This window comes from Balaenoptera musculus, chromosome 4 (genome assembly GCF_009873245.2).
Source record: "Balaenoptera musculus isolate JJ_BM4_2016_0621 chromosome 4, mBalMus1.pri.v3, whole genome shotgun sequence".
NCBI lineage: Eukaryota > Metazoa > Chordata > Mammalia > Artiodactyla > Balaenopteridae > Balaenoptera > Balaenoptera musculus.
In genome coordinates this window covers 72201014-72219056 of record NC_045788.1, presented here as the reverse complement: position 1 = coordinate 72219056, position 18043 = coordinate 72201014, and the positions used below count along the sequence as shown (strand labels likewise).

Sequence of the window (18043 nt, the reverse complement as noted above, 5' to 3'; positions counted from 1 at the left end):
TAGAAATTCAGATCAGTAAAGCAAACTTATTCCATTTGGTTTCTCTGAGAAAACAGAACTAAAAAGGAGTTTAGTTTTACAGTAACTGGAGTTACAGTAACTGATTTGCACAATGAAATCCAGGAAAGATTATTCAAAAGACTGTCATAGGAAAGACTGAACCAAATCAGTCTTAAGTACAATAACTTTATTTTTCTAAGAAGTTATCTTGCAGATTAATGTTTTTAGAAAGTATATATGGCTGACCCCTGAACAACATGGGGGTTAGAAGCACCGACCCTCCAAAAAATTGAAAATGCACATATAACTTTATAGTTGGGCCTCCATATCCATGGTTCTGCATCCACAGATTCGGCTAACTGCAGATCTTTAGTACGTGCTGAAAAAAATCCACGTATAAGTGGACCCACATAGTTCAAACCCATGTTGTTCAATGATCAACTGTATACTCAAAATCTGATTGTGAATAACGAAAACCAAAAGCTTAAAAATAGGTGCAAAAAGACTATGCTTGACAAAGTTTTAGAATAAATTGAGGGACTTCTGGTTTCCAGCTTGGCATATAAGAAGCTTTGAGTCATTACTCTGTCCTAACAACAACTAAAAAGGTGAACAAACTGAAAAATCAACAACCCTTCTTAGATGCTTAAAATAGAGGTCATAGGGCAAAACACTGTCCCCCAAATTAAGGAGACTGATAGGTGAATACAGAAAATCATAACTTACTAGAGCAGAAATCTCTGTGGTAACAAGTGCTGGGGTAGAGTAACCTGAACTGTAATTAACAAATTGTTGGGGGCTCAGTGTGGACGACTTTGGGAGTCAAAAACTCCAGGGGGACCCCATCATCAGGGACCCCACATTTTTGTGAGTTTTACCTCCTAGAACTCTACAGGTTCTCACAGTGAATACTGGAGAAAAATTCTGTCATGCTTCTGGCAGGAGGAGGGGAAAAGGAACCATTTTGAAATATATTAAGAGCATCTTGTTCTTCTTAACAGTCTGTCCTCAGAAGAAACTATTTAACCAGAGCCTCACCTGCTGGGGTTAGGGAAATAACCAAATCTAGCCAATTCTAGCCATCCTGTCCTAAGGGAGCAGAACAGGGGAGAATACTGAGAAGTACTGTGAAGAGCACTGCAGAGGCACAAGGTCACTAAGAGACTGAGACTTAATCACAGGCCTATTCAACACTTTTCCACTCCAACACCTTATCACCATATTACTAAAGGCCTATTTACAGCAGTTCCTTTTATCCAGTACATCATGCCTGGCTATCAAGAAAAAATTACAAGACATACAAAAGGCAAAAACACAGTTTGAAGAGACAGAGCAAGCATAAGAGCCAGACTCATATATGGCAGTGATGTTGGAATTATCAGACCAGGAATTTGAAACAATAATGATTAATGTGCTAATGGCTCTAATGGATAAAGAACACAGTATGCAAGAACAGATGGGCAATACAAGTGGAGAGATGAAAACTCTAAGAAAGAAACAAAAAAAAAAATACTAGAGATCAAAAATTCTGTAACAGAAATGAAGAATGTCTTTGATGAGCTACTAGTAGTCTGGACATGGTTGAGGAAAGAATCTGAGCTTGAGGATATCTCAATGGCAACCTCTAAAACTGAAAAGCAAAGAGAAAAAATGGCTGGGGGGAAAAAAACCAGAACAGAATATCCAAGAACAGTGGTAGAACTACAAAAGGTGTAACATATATGTAATGGGAATACCAAAAGGAGAAAAAGGAGAGAAAGGAATAGAAGAAATCTCTGAAACAATAATGATGAGAATTTCCTCCAATTAATGTCAGACACCAAACCATAGATCTAGGAAGCTCAGAGAACACTAAGCAGGTTAAATGCAAAGAAAAGTTACACCTAGGCATATCTTTTTCAAACTACAGGAAAAAAAAAAAGGAAGAAAAGCCCTAAAAAAAGTCATGGGAAAAAAAACCTCACCTTACTGATAGAGGTGCAAGGTAAGAATTACATATGACTTCTCCTCAGAAACCATTCAAGCAAGACAGTGGAGTGTTAAGAGAAAAAACCCACCTGTGAAATTATCCTTCAAAAGTGAAGAATAAAGACTTCCTTAAACAAACAAAAATTGAGGGAATATTTATTGCTAGTAGATCTGCCTTTTGAAATGTTAAAAGAAGTTCTTTAGAGAGAAGGGAAGTTAGTAGGTCAGAAACTCAGTTACACAGAAAGAAAGGAAGAGCACTGATGAAGGAATAAGCAAAGGTAAAATAAAACTCATTTTTCTTATTCCTGATTGATCTAACAAATAACACTTTGTTCAAAACAATAGCAATACTGTATTCGACTATGTCTGTATATATGTTTATGTATAAATGAAATGAATGCCAGCAATGATACAAGGGATGGGAGGGAGGAATTAGGATTATTTTGTTATTATAAGGAACTCACACTACCCGTAAAGCTGTACAGTGTTACCTCAAAGTGGAATTAGATTACTATACATGTATATTGCAAACTCTAGGGCAACCACTAAAAAAAAGTAAAAGAGAATGTAACTAATACACTTAGAAAGGAGAGAAAATAGAATCACGCAAAATGCTTAATTAAAGCCATAAAAGGCAGGAAAAAAATGGATGACAAATACAGGAGCAAAGAACAGGGCAACAAACAGAAAAGAGTAGCAAATATCATAGACATTAATCCAACTATATCAATAATCACTTAGAACATCAATGCCCTAAATGCACCAATTCAAAGACAGATACTGTCAGAGTGGGTCAAGAAACCAAGACCCAAGATACACTGTCTACAAGAAAGCCAATTTAAATATAAAGGTCTATATATTAAAAGTAAAAGGATGGAGAAAGATATACCATGCTAACACTAATCAAAAGAAAGCAGGAGTAGCTATATTAATTTCAGACAGAGAAGACTTCAAAGTAAGGAAAATTATCTGGGTTAAAGAAAGGCCTTTCTTAATGATAAAGTGATCAATTCTCCAAGAAGACATAATAATCTTTAACACCTAACAACAAAGTGTCAAACTATGTGAGGCCGAAACAGATAGAACTGAAAGGAGAAATAGATTAATCCACACCTCTTTATCAGAAATGAACAAATATAGCAGGCAGAAAATCAGGAAGGATATAGCTGAACTCAGTAACATCACTAATCAACTGGATATGATGGACACCTATAGACTACTTCATCCAACAACAGCAGAACACATATTTTTCTTAAGCTCCCACATAACATTCACCAAGACAGACCATGTTCTGGGCTATGAAACATAGCACTTAACAAATTAAACCTTAACAAATTAAAAAAACATAGAAATCATACAATGTCCGTTCTCAGACCACAGTGAAATTAAACTAGAAATCAATAACAATATGATAGCTAAAAATCCCCCAATACATGGTGATTAAATAACACAAACACACCCCTAATTAACGCTTAGGTCAAAGAAGAATCTCCGGAGAAATTAAAAAAATGTTTTGAACTAAATGAAAATGAAAACACAACCTATCAAAATCTGTGGGATACAGGAAAAGCAGTGCTTAGAGGGAAATTTATAGTATTGAATGCATATATTAGAAAAAAAAAGAAAGATCTAAAATGAATCATCTTAGCTTACACCTGATAAAACTAGAAAGAGAAGAGTAAATTAAATTCAAAGTAAGCAGAAGGAAAAAAATAATAAAAAATTAGAGCAGAAATCAATGAAATTAAAAACAGGAAATCTGGGCTTCCCTGGTGGCGCAGTGGTTAAGAATCCACCTGCCAATGCAGGGGACATGGGTTTGAGCCCTGGACCAGGAAGATCCCACATGCCGTGGAGCAATGAAGCCTGTGCACCACAACTACTGAGCCTGGGCTCTAGAGCCTGCGTGCCACAACTACTGAAGCCCACGTGCTTAGATCCCGAGCTCTGCAACGAGAAGCCACCGCAATGAGAAGCTCACGCACTGCAACAAAGTAGCCTCTGCTCGCTGCAACTAGAGAAAGCCTGCGTGCAGCAAGGAAGACCCGACGCAGCCAAAAATAAATAAATAAAATAAATAAATTAAAAATAAATAAATAAAACAGGAAATCAACAGATTAAAAAAATCAATAAAACCAAAAGTTGGTTCTTTGAAAAGATCAATAAAATCAATAAGCCTCCAGCCAGGCTAACTAAGAAAAAAAGAGAGAAGACAGAAATGAAAGAGGTCACATCACTACAGATTCCATGGCAATTAAAAGAATAGTAAGTACTATGAAGAACTCTATGCCCGCAGATTTGATAACCTAGATGAAACGGACCAATTCCTTGAAAGACACAATCTGCCAAAACTCACAAAAAAGAAACAGGCAATCTGAACAAGCCTATATCTATCAAAGAAATTGAATCAATAATGATAACCTTCAGTGGTGAGTTCTACCAAACTTTTAAGAAAGGAATTACACCAATTCTCTATAACTTCTTCCAGCAGACAGAAGCCAAGGGAATACTTCTTAACTCATTCTATGAGGCCAGCATTATCCTAACAAAACCAGACAAAGAAATCATAAGAAAAAAACCCTCTAGAACAACATCGCTCATGAACATAAATGGAAAAAGCTTCAACAAGATATTAGCAAATCAAATCCAACAATATATAAAAAGAATTATATACCACAAGCATCTGGGATTTATCCCAGGTATGCAAGGCTGGTTCAACATTCAAAAAACAATATGATCCATCACAACAACAGGTTAAAGAAAAGTCACATAATCATATCAATAGATGAAGAAAAAGCATTTGATAAAATCCAAAATATCAATTTATAAGAAAATCTCTCAGTTAACTAGGAATAGTGGGGAGTATTGTCAACCTGATCAAGAATACTCTACAAAAATCCTACAGCGAACAATACTTAATGGTGAGGAGCTTGAAGCTTTACCACTAAAATTAGGAGCAAGTGAAGGATGTCTTAGTTAATGCATTAACATAGGAAAAGGAAACAAAAGGTATGTAGATTGAGAAAGAAGTAATAAAACTGTCTTTGTAGATGTCATGATTGTCTATGTAGAAAATCTGAAAGAACTGACAAAAAAACTCATGGAACTAATAAGCAATTATAGCAAGGTTGCAAGATACAAGGTTAATATATAAAGTTGACTGCTTTCCTGTGTACCAGCAATGAACAAGTGAAATTTGAAATTAAAAACACACTACCATTTACATTAGCATCCCCTAAAATGATATACTTAGGTATAAATCTAATGATCTACGTGAGCAAAACTACAAAACTCTGATGAAAGATATCAAAGAAGAACTAAATAAATCGAGAGAGAGACTATGTTCATGGATAGGAAGCCTCAATACTGTCAAGATATTAGTTCTTCTCAACTTGATATACAGATTCAATGCAATCCCAATCAAAATACCAGTAAGTTATTTTGTGGATATTGTCAAACTGACTGTAGAGTTTATATCGAGAGGCAAAACACCTAGAATAGACAACCCAATAATGAAGCAGAACAAAGTTGGAGGGCTGATACTACCTGAGTTCAAGACCTCCTAAAAAGCTACAGTAATCAAGACAGTGTGATATTGGCAAAAGAAAAGGAAAATATTAGATCAATGGAACATAACAGAGAATCTAGAAATAGACTCATATATAGGCAACTGATCATTGATAAAGGAGCAAAGGCAGTCTTTTCAACAGATGTTATTAGAACAACTGGACATCCACATGCAAAAAAAAAAAAAAAAGAATCTAGATATAAACCATGTGAAAATTAACTCAAAATGGATCACAGACATAGTAAAACCCCAAACTATAAAAATTCTAGAAGATAACACAGGAGAACATCTTGATGATCTTGGGTTTGGCAATGGTTTTTTAGATACAACACCAAAGGCAAGATCCATGAAAGAAAACTGACAAGATAGACCTCATTAAAATTAAACATTTCTGCTCTGTGAAAGACACTGTCTAGTGAATGAAAAGACAAGCCACAGACTGGGAGAAAATATCTGCAAAAAATATATGTGAAAATGAACTTTAGCCAAAATATGCAAAGAGCTCTTAAACTCAACAAGACAATAAACAATCCAATTTAAAAATGTGCCAAAGGCTCTTAACAGACACCTCACCAGAAAGGATATACAGATGGCAAAGAAGCATATGAACAGATACTCCTTATCATATGTCATCAAGGAAATGCTTATTAAATCAATGTGATACTGCTGAATAACTATTAGAATGGCTAAAAACCACAACACTGATAACACAAAATGCTTGTGAGGATGTGGAGTAACAGGAACTTTCATACATTGTTGGTGGGAAAGCAAAATGGTACAGCCACTTCGGAAGACAATTTGGCTGTTTCTTATAAAACTAAACATATTCATACCATACGATCCAGCAATTGCAGTCCTTGGTTATTTACCCAAAGGAGTTAAAAACTCATGCACATTACTACGTGAAAGAAGGTTTGTTTGTTTTTTTCAAACATCTAGGCCTTCTTTAATTCAAAAGTTTGTGGAAAACTTTAGCCTGTGCTATATTTTAATATATTTACCGAATTGTTATCTCAAATTTGACAAAATCAAATAAATTAATTATTTTAATTGTTTTTAAGGAGTTTGAGGCTTTTTGGTGTAATTTGGGTATTTCAATTGGACATATGTGATATATTCAATGCCATTTTGTGAGTTTCACGTAAATTGGAAATGTTAATCAAATTATCTAAAATGTATTTTATGAAAAGTAAAATATGACATATTTGTTTTTTGTTTTTAATTTTTATTGGAGTACAGTTGATTTACAATGTTGTGTTAGTTTTAGGTGTAAAAAGTTAAGATTTTAAAAGGCTACATACTGTATGGTTCCAACTACATGACAGTCCGGAAAAGGCAAAACTATGGAGGCAGTAAAATGATCAGTGGATGCCAGAGGTTAGAGGGGAAGGAGGGATGAATAGGCAGTGCACAGGATTTTTAGGGGAATGAAGCTACTCTGTATGATACTGATAGTGGGTACATGTCATTATACATTTGTCCAAACCCATAGAATGTACAACATTAAGAGTGAACCCTAATGTACACTATGGGCTTTGGATAATGATGTGGCAATGTAGGGTCATCAATTGTAACAAATGTACCACTCTGGTAGATGTTGGTAATAGGAGAGGCTATGCAGGTGGGACATTTCTGTACCTTTGCTTAATATTTCTGTGAACCTAAAATTGCTCTAAAATATAAAGTCTATTAAAAAAAAAAAGAACGTGCCCTGACACCAGCTCATATCTGTCAACCCAATTTATAATTATTCTTTTTAATGCACCATAAAAGAATGGAAACCTGGTAAAAAACTGGAATAAAAAATAAGCAAACATTATTGGTTCATTTCAATAATAAAAAACATCATTATAGTTCATCGACTGTAATTCTAGTGAGACCTAAGAACAGAAAATTATAAAGCTATTCCTGACCCAGGTAAGCAACACATTTCAGTTGTAACTTCCAAAAGCACAACACATCTGAATTATGTGCATTATTATCAAAACACACAGAAACAATATTTAACTTTCTTGAGGTATTAACTATGATAGAGTTACTAGGCATTTCAAAATCTAGCTGTAATATTTATTATTTAACCATGAATCTCTTCTTTCACTACATTACCGAGTGCCTTCTATGCACAAAGCATTATAACACCCACTGGGAAAACAAAAATGCAAGGATCATTACTTCAAATTACTATAGTGGCCAGATAGGTTACATATATGAGTGAAGTAACCTGCGTGAAAGACAGTAGGTAGTGACTGGAAGTATGGTGTACTGGAAACAATTATGTGCTATCAAAGGGAGACAGCATCTATACATCTCTTTCTGTAATCATACAAAAAGGAAAAAGTCTATAATGTCTATTAATAGTATAGGGCTTAGAAGTCCAGAGCCATCTTTGATTTTATACGTTTGCAGTCTCCAATAGCAATTTCTTCCCGTCCAATTCATGTATAAGACACTCTTCTGCATTTGAGGCAAAGGATTTTCTACCAATGGCTCTTCTGAAGTCCAAAGTCTTTCTTGGGTGATATGTAAGAATATCTGTTGATTTTCAAGGGAACCAGCATGTTGCCCTAAAGCAACAGACATGCATGTGAACCATTATAATCACTGGCCATTTAAAGTCCAGAGTTTACTGAATTTTTACTCAAATTTCTTTGCTGCATTATCAAGTTTGGCTGAAACAAACAAACAAAAAAACCCAACTGGACAAGAAATTCAGTCAACTGCTCAAGCCAGAAAATGTACCTTTTCCCTACCATATCCAGACTGTGCCTTTATTCAATGGACCTTTTCTGAAGGAGTCATTCTCACATGTAAGGCATAGTATCTCATACGGCAGGAACTAAAAATTAATGTTCCTGTCAAAGAAATGACTGCCTAAAGAATGATTAGTTAAAACAGTGCTATTTCCTATACCCCAAATCCTAAGTAAAAAGATTCCTCAGAGAACTACAAAACAAGGGAGGCTAAATTATTGTCCTTAGATATCAAGATTAATGACCCAAACCCTCCAAAGTTTAGGAAAGAAGCCAAGTGGAAGAGCTTAAAGTAAAAGCAGGAAGAGAGCAGTGGCCAAATCAGAAGTTTAACAAGGCCTTCCACCTGAAGAGAATATAAATTGAAAGTGAAAAGATATATAAATGCAAAAGCATGAGAATTTTAATATCATCAAAGAAACTATGTTCTCTATTAGATCCGATGAACTTTTTTTTTTTTTTCAGTAATAAACCTCCTTTTATTCCTGGGTACCATATTTTGGCTATTATCCATATGTGGATTACAGCTATAAGAGTGTGACCCCATCTGAGATTTACAGCCATAACTTAAACTACAATTCTGTGCTTTTCTCCAGGCATGTTCTGCTTTTTAGGGAGCAGGAATGGATGAAGACAGCAGGTTGAACCAGGGTTGGGATTCTGCCAGTAAAGATGGAGAGGGCAAGAAAGTAGAAGATATATGCAACGAAGTGAATATCACAACAAACCAAGGAGGCTAAGTTAAAAAAAAGTAGACAAGTAGAAACACAAGGGGACAACCAAGTAATGGTGTCAAATGATTGAAGGTCAAAATGAGGATGAATTGTTAGAACAGGAGTAAATAAACTGATGGATGTAGTCAGAGAATGGGATGATTTAAATCAAGATTTTGGAGGTGGTGAAGGTATTGACGATGATAAGATCTAAATTATTGTCTTGGAAGCAAGTATCTGAGTTGGAGTGGAGGGCAGGAGAGCTAGAAAGAAAGAGATCAACAAAGAAGCCAGGTTGTTGAATGAATCAGTGTGCATTTTGGCTGGACATCACTAAGAATGACAATGTGAATGTGTATCAAAGGACAATGGGCCCGACACTAAAATCTTCAGTGACTAAAGCCAGATTGATGAGGAGGAAACTACATGACTAACAACATAAGGGACAGGCAGGTAAGTTGAATAGTCTGATGGCAAGGGCTTCACAAGAGCTGACAGGTAAAAATCATTTATGTAAAAAGTTTTCAAATACAAATGCTTTTTAAAACACACATAATAAGTTACTTATGAATTGCGTCTATAGTATGAGCAAGGACTGAAAGTGTACAACAAAATTCATAAGAAGAGAAACAGAAGTTGAACTAGCAAGGTAAACTTCAACTTTTTCATAATATTCTATTAGTTTAATAACAGATGGAAAAAAAGGGACGAAATATCCTATGTATGCCTATAGGGAAAACAATTAATCATTATTTACTACTCTTTAGGACTAGCTCTCCCATTTTTTAAATGTCATATTATCTTATATAAAAAGAGATTATTCAATAAAAAGTAACATTTTTTCCAGTTCAACATATTTTTAAGAAGCAGCCTGGCTATTTGTATATTTGGCCATAATCAGGATGCCAATTCTCAATCTGTGGAACAACTGGGACATAGCTGTCTTAAACAGATAAAGCAGCATAATAAATAAGATTAATATTTAAATTGGTGAATAAAAGAGCTTATCATTGAATTTGCATCTCCTAATAACAAATACAAATACATCAAGCCCTTATTTAAAGCTTCTGTGAAAGACCAAATATATGGAATTTTAAACAAGTAGTAAGGTTCTTTTCTGACACAAATGATGTATAAGACATCATCTCTGTCCATTAAAAAGACTGAATACTGTTAAGAAAATAATTCAGTTATACTTGAGTAATTAATGAATCAATGAGCAGATAATGAAGATGCATCACTGGAGGACAGTATATACACTTTAAAATATAATTTGTATTTAGCTTCTAATGATTAATCATTGTAATGAACTTTGACATTTTAAAACTGGAAACATTGCCACTTACAAAATCACAAATATCTTTAAAATTCTACAATTTAAAAAAGGAAAACTTGGAAAAGCAGATTATAGAGTACATTTATGATCTTTATTACACATGGATGATTCTAGTATTGACTCAACATACCAAACAAATAAAACTTTCAGTTTTCAACCAACATGAACACATTAAGAATATATTTAAATCTCATCTCGGCTTGTACATTAAAAAAGAAAATCAAATAGGAAACTTAAAATTACCTAAGTACTTTCATTGCATTTCATTTCTAGGCAATACAATTGTACTGTGCACGAACAGAGTTAGGTGATATACTAAGAGCTTGAAGTACAAAGATATTATCTGTGCTCACACAGTTGAGAGTATAGAAAAGCCCAAGTTTTACAAATATTTTAAGTTACTGTTTCTCAAAGTGCAGCCCATGAACCAGCAGCATCAGAAGCATCAGAATTGCCCTGCTTGTTAAAAGAATTAACTGCTTGTTAAAGTATATTTCTGTGCTCCACCCAAAAATTATTAGAACAAAACAGGAAGCCACATTACTTGCAAATATCTTTGGTGACTGTTACTTATATAAAAGTTTGAGAATGAATGCCTTAAATGTTAAAAGTAATTACTGCTATGAAATTACAAGTGAAAAGGTGAAAAAGCCATCTCCACTTATTATTATGAAGATTCTGACTTAAAATTGTTTTTTAAAATGATTAGGTTAAAATGCTTTATAGTTCTTTTAAAAATATTTGTATAATGTTCAAACTTTATATTGGGAACCTTCATTAAAATACATCACATCTAAGGAAACAAGATTTAAGCAAACAGACTTACAGTTGGTGATATCAGGTGGTGCATAGCCATCATTCATATACATACTTGTGGGTTTTGCCACTTTCAAAAAAACAAAATCAGATGTGTTCTTTAAGGCAGTTACTGCTTCTTCATGAGTAACTTCTTCTAAACACACACTATTCACCTAAAAGAAAATCCCAAAAGTTTTACTTCTTCCTTCCCACTTGGAATGTCATTTTTTTCCCCCCTTATTGCTCTGGGTAGAATCTTCGGTACAATGTTGAATAGGAGTGGTAGTTTGTGTCTTTCTAGGACTTTGCCCATTTCATCTAAGTTATCTAATGTGTTGGTATAGAGTTATTCATAAATAAAAGTATTCCCTTATGTTCTCTCTTTCATTGCTACTTTTAGAAATGTGAGTCATTTTTTTTTTTTTCTTGGTCAGTCTAGCTAAAGGTTTGTCAATTTTGTTGATCCTTCCTAAGACCCAAGTTTTGGTTTTGTTGATCTTCTCTACCAACATAGACAACATGGTTGTCCTATTTCCTATGTTGTTAATTTCTGTTCTAATCCTTTCTCTTCTGCTAGCATTAGGTTTAGACTGCTCCTCTTTTTGGTAAACATTTTTTTTTAAAAAGAAATAAAACACTATAAATGTTTCTAGTGTTTTAAATTACAGTGCACTAAACAAATGTTCATTTTAGTATATTTTCCATTTCCCTAATATGTGACTTTATAATCGACTGCAGGAGACTTTTAAATGTTTTGATGAAAACTTCTAAAGGTCACAGAACAATCCTGACTTTCCCCACTGATTACAAATAATGCTTCACAGGATTTCAACTGCATGGTCATTTTTATGGTCCCACCCTACTGTGTACAGTGAGGACTTGCTGCATTTTGAAATACACAACTGTGGTATACTGTTCTTCTGATGGCCTGAAATGAGACATTAGTAACTGTGATGCAAAGAGAGGATTAATAAATGCCACACATTAGAGCTGTCTTCTTGGAAAGCTCACTCTGGCATGTCCCTCTTGGAACCTGGCCACCATTTTGCGAGAAGCTCAAGTTAGCCATGTGGACAGCCCACTGGAAAATGGAATACCTGGCTAACAGCCCCAGTTGAGTTCCTATATGACAGCCAAAACCAACCGGTCCACTATATGTGACCCAACTTGGAGGTGGACCCCTGGGCCTAGTTGAGCCACCCCAGTAGACATTATATGGAATAAAGACAGGCTGTCCTGGCCAAACCTACCCAAATTGCAGAAGTGTAAGTAAATAAATAATTGTTGTCATTTTAGCCACTGATTTTTGTTTTTTCTTATACAGCATTAGATAACTGATAAAAGAGCTGACAAGATTTGCTGAGGGATTCAATGTGGAGTGGGAAAGAAAGAGAATGACCCTAAAGTTTTAGACTTGGGGAAATTAGAAGGATAAAGTTCCCATTTAATGAGATGTGAAAATTATGCAAAAAGCAGAATTTTGGGGGGCAGGGCGGGGGTGGGTTGCCGTGATTTGAAAGTTCATTTTTAGATACAGTTGTACTTCGGTATCTGTGGGGGAATGATTCTATAACCCCACTACCCCCCATTACCCTCCTCGAGGATAAAAAAATTTGCAGATTCTCAAGTTCCTTATGTAAAATGGCGTAGTATTTGCATATAAGCTATGCACACCCTCCCTTATACTTTAAATCATCTTTAGATCACTTATAATACCTAATATAATATAAATGCCATGTAAATTCCATTTTTGCCTTTTGGGAACTTTCTGGAATTTTTTTCCACCAAATATTTTCGATCTTCAGTTGGTTGAATCTACAGATGTGGAACCCATGGACACAAAGAGCCAACTGTATATTATATTTGAGATGACTCTTGAGACACAGAGAAGGAGACTGAAGTTCAGAAAACAATACTTATTATTATCATGTACAATAAGACCCAGTAAGTTATTTGACTACCTATCAAAGAGAGAAGAGAATATGTTCAAGTATTGAGTCCTGGATCACTTCAATGTTTAGAGGTTAGGGAGAAGATGCACCAAAAAGGAGAATGAGAAGGAATGGCTGGTGAGATAAGAGGAATAGCAAGATAGAGGGTGACTATCAGGCAAACTGGAAAGAGTGTTTTAAGAAGGAAGAAGGTGTGTCAAATGCCTGATACCTCAATTAAGGTGAGAATTAAGAATTGAATAATTTCAGTGGAATTATGGCAACAAAAGCCTCCCTAAACGGTAAATCAGCATGAATTTCTGGCTCCCTACCCCTAAAATTGATTCTGGAAGGATAAAGAAGACACAGTATCTAAGAAATTAAAAATAAAAGGAGAAACGTAGTGGAGAAAGAAGGTTGTTTGGAACTGGTGTGTGTTGGTGGGGGGGGTGTATGCGATGATGAGAGAGTGTTGGTTGTAGCTTGGGGGAAAGAGCGGCAAGTCATAGTTGTGAGAGGATAAGTTAGAGAGAAGCAGTTGAAGGACAGTTCCTTCCTCCTCCCTATCATTAACTCAAAAATAATTAGTTGCTCTTCCTAGCAGAACTATTAAAAAAGGGCAAATAAATAAATAGCAGATAGAGCAAATCACCACTATACCAGACTTTGTTTGTATGCCTTTTCAGATTCACTTGAGCCTACCTGTCCACTAGGCCTTGGCTGCTTGCTTAGGGGAGAGTCCTAGCTACTGCTACTCTCATATTGTCCCCTACCATTATGAGCTCTTTCAACCTTTTCTGGAGTAAAGGCTGGGCTTGGGTATGGCTGACGTGTTCCACATAGTGAGAGCTGTAACATATTAGAAGACCACATCTGACCTGTCTAGACCATGAGGCTCTAGCTCTTCTCATGACTTCTGGGTTCAGGGGAAGTGCTGTGCCAGAGTGTGGGAACTGGCTTTCCTAGCATTTGTCCAGAGGGGCTGGGTAACACAGTCGAGACCTCTAGGACAGTTAACCCCCGTGGGGGTAGACTCTAACTAACAAGAGACAAGAGACTAAAAGGGGTCAGTAGATAAAATCCTTTCTTTTCCCTTGATGGCTGGATCTAAGGTTTAGCAGTTCCACATTGCCTGCCTGGGAGACTGTCCTACATGACAAGCAATCAGCTACATTTTCTTATGAAATTATAGCCAGCTCAGAAACAAATATGTTGTATTGGCTTTCCCTCATTCTCTGCCTCACTTGTCATTTTCACTCACTCTAGCTTCTCTGAAGTTATACCTCCCAATAATACCTTAGCAGAGTAGCTTTTCTTCAGATTTTGTTTTTCTAGGGAACATGAACTAAGACAGTTATTGATGAAGATTGGATAAATAAATTGTGATACAGTCTATAGTCCCAGAATAGAATATTATGAAGAGGGTAAATGAATAAATCTCAGTTCTAGGCAACAATATGGATAAGTCTCAGTAAAACAATATTGAGTGAGAAAAGTATTAAAAAAGACTATATACAGCACAACAGCCTTTAAAATTTTTTCAAAACAAACACTACTAAACAAAATATTTAGGAATATGTATGTGATTAAGCAATCTTTAAAAAACAAAGGAATGAGGAACACAAATTGATGATATTCTAGTTCTTGGGTTGGGTAATGACTAGCAGTTTTTACTATATTATAAATAAAATAATTGATTAATTAATTAAAGTAAGAAAGGGAAAAAGAAGGTCACACATGAACAAAGGATGATGATGTTACGAACCTAAGGATTACGACTAAACAATTCTGTGCATCCAAGCCCCTAAGCAGAACGAAAGAAAAAGAGAAGGGAGCTAGTAGAGGAAATGGTAATGGCAAATAAAGAATCATTTTTCAGGTTTTGACTAAAGCAAGGCTAGTATTCTACTCATGTAAATCATGTAAATATCATTTAAACATTTTTTGGCATGTAGAAATTCAGTCTGTCAGAAAAAAAAAGACATCAAAGTGATTTTTAAAACAATGGATTTCTTATACTTACTGCTAAAAGTTTATCTCCAATCTGAAGTTTACCATCTTTATGTGCTGCACCTCCTTCAATTATTTTGGTTACATAGATGCTATTATCCCCAGGAATATGCTGATTTCCAACACCTCCAGCAATGCTGAACCCAAGACCTGTATGGAAAACACTAGTTTTAGAATTTCACCAATATATGTAAACTTAAGTCCAAATGACTGAAAACTAGAAGGTGATAATTTCACCAAACTAATGTTTTTTAAAATAGAAAATAATCTATTTACCTATTTTAAAAATCCTAAGTATTCTGTAATCAGGGGCAATTACAAATGTAAGTGCTCCTATAGTTACAAATGAGTACCTTTTTACCCCCAGGTTACTTTAAAAAAAAAAAAAAATTATTTATTTATTTATTTATTTAATTGGCTGTGCCAGGTCTTAGTTGCGGCACACAGGATCTTTGTTGTGCTGTGCGGGATCTTTTAGCTGCGGCATGCAGGCTCCTTTAGTTGTGGCATGCGGGGTCTAGTTCCCTGACCAGGGATCGAACCCGGGCCCCCTGCATTGGGAGCATGGAGTCTTTAGCCGCTGGACCACCAGGGAAGCCCACCCCCACCCCCACCCCCACCCAGGTTACTTCTTAAAGTGTCTTTGTAAAATGCATTTGTTTGTTAGTTCAAAGAGATGGTGTAAAATTGCTTCTCTTTTGTTTCCATCATAATTGCACTTCTTACTAACACTTTTAACACTTCCACAAGATTAAAACTGAGAAAAAAAAATTGGTGGTGGGCAGAACTAACAGCTTCAGAAATGCAGATGCTTCTCTTTTCAATATTCTATGAATTAATTTTAAGGAACTTCAATAATTCATAAATCCCATAGCTTTAACGCCAAACCTGTAGCTCTCTATGCATTTTTCCATGAAGCCACAAATTAGAATCAATATTTCCATTTATCCTCAATCCCATCCATGTTTTCAAAATTCAGATCACATCCTAACAGTCTTCATTGCAGATGTAACTACTAATGACATGATCATAAATATTTTCTTCTCTTAGCCTGTGTATCTGCATTTTATGCACTTTGTAGATTAATGATTACAAGTTAATATCAACACTACACATGACTGCAAAATGTTTGCACAGTATTCTCCTTAAGACAAAAATCAGTAGAAATGACACAGAAATTCTAAAAATTCACTAAGTTCTGTAGATTACCAGCATTGTTAATCTTAGAATGTGTGTCATAAATAACTTCATAGTTACATTTCACTTAGAGATTTCTTACTTAATAATTTGTCTTTGTTTGATTTATTTCATACCTTTAGGACCTTTAATGAGCTTTATTTCCATTATTTTTTCTGATACTGGTTTCCGTCTTTTTACGTACAAGCGTACAATAGATCCCGCTTCTTTCAATGCTTCTACTGCTTTGCTATGTGTCACATCACGAACATCTACTTCATTTACTCGCAATATACAGTCATTGACCCTGAGGAAAAAAAACATTAAAAATTAAATATTAAAAATTTAATATCAATTTTTCTCTTAGCCAGTTTTCTTTTCTTGACTAGAGAATTATTTACTAGAATTATTTATAAGAAACTGCATGTTAAATTCCAATGTATCAAAAACTCATATAAATACAAACATTTTCCAAGGGCCAGCAAAGGAAACAGTGCAAATAATAGATCATTATACAAAAATATTAAATAATAATGACAGCTATAATTTTTTTTTTGTTTTTGGCTGCATCTGGGTCTTCGTTGCTGCACGCGGGCTTTCTCTAGTTGCGGCGAGTGGGGTCTACTCTTTGTTGCAACGCATGGGCTTCTCATTGCGGTGGCGGTCTCTTGTTGGGGAGCACAGACTCTAGGCACGTGGGCTTCAGTAGTTGCAGCATGTGGGCTCAGTAGTTGCAGCACACGGGCCTTAGAGGGCGTGGGCTTCAGCAGTTGCGGTGCATGGGCTCAGCAGTTGTGGCTCGCGGGCTCTAGAGCACAGCCTCAGTAGTTGTGGTGCATGGGCTTAGTTGCTCTGCAGCATGTGTGATCTTCCCGGACCAGGGAGCGAACCCGTGTCCCCTGCATTGGCAGGCAGATTCCTAACCACTGTGCCACCAGGGAAGTCCCAACAGTTGTAATTTGTATGATTACGCGTAGAAATTAAGATATTTTAGAAAAACAGCAAATATTTATTTAGCACTAACCACATGCTAGGAACTTCTTTTAGTGTTTTAACCCTTACAACAATCTGTAAGGTAGATACATATTTATATTCCCATTTTATAGATAGAAAAACTGAGGTACACAGTTTAAATAACTTTCCCAAGGCCACCCTGATAATGACTAACAGAGCAGTGATTCAAACATAAAAAATCTGAGGCTCAGACTGAATAACTAGCTTAAGGTCAGAGCGGCAAAATTGAGATTAATTCATTGATTTACCAAAAAATAAACTAATCTCAGTTTCAACTGCATGGTATTCATGTAGAAAACAATTAAGAAAACAAATTAAAAGATGGTCATCTCAAATTGGGCAGGGACGGGGAACAAAACAATTAAAACATTTAAAGTGATCATGATAAACTTCTATATCTAATTAACTTTCTTTAGAGAAAAGAAATTCTATATCCAAAGACAGTGATACCTTAGAGTTAGTACTATAGGTATGTTCTCCAGTGAAACAAATGGAACATACTAATTTTCACACATGAAGCACAAATAAGAGGCCAATAACAGAATCAGGAAGTAAATATTTACATTTACATGAAAGTCAAATTATTGATTTCATATCTAATTTCATTAATATACCACTTATCATATCCAGTGAGAAGTTTAGAAACTGAAAAGCTGTATAAGGCATGAATAGCCTTAAAATAAGATACTGTTTTTAACAGACCATATATAATCCTTAGTCATAAAACTTTAGGAAACCATCACCATGTATAAAAAGCAACAAATAAGGCAACAGGA

General features: G+C 35.3%; 1 protein-coding gene across 16 annotated transcripts in view; it reads right to left on the bottom strand.

Annotated features, from left to right (window-relative positions):
* The window catches only part of DLG1 (discs large MAGUK scaffold protein 1), a 295326-nt gene that overhangs the window by 101175 nt on the left and 176108 nt on the right, over positions 1-18043 (bottom strand). For all 16 annotated transcript variants that reach the window (XM_036849845.1, XM_036849854.1, XM_036849855.1 and 13 more), the window contains 3 exons: positions 16391-16560; positions 15091-15227; positions 11165-11309 (listed from right to left, as the gene is read on the bottom strand). In XM_036849845.1, coding sequence (XP_036705740.1) covers positions 11165-11309; positions 15091-15227; positions 16391-16560 — 452 coding nt within the window. The remainder of the gene's footprint in view (positions 1-11164; positions 11310-15090; positions 15228-16390; positions 16561-18043) is intronic.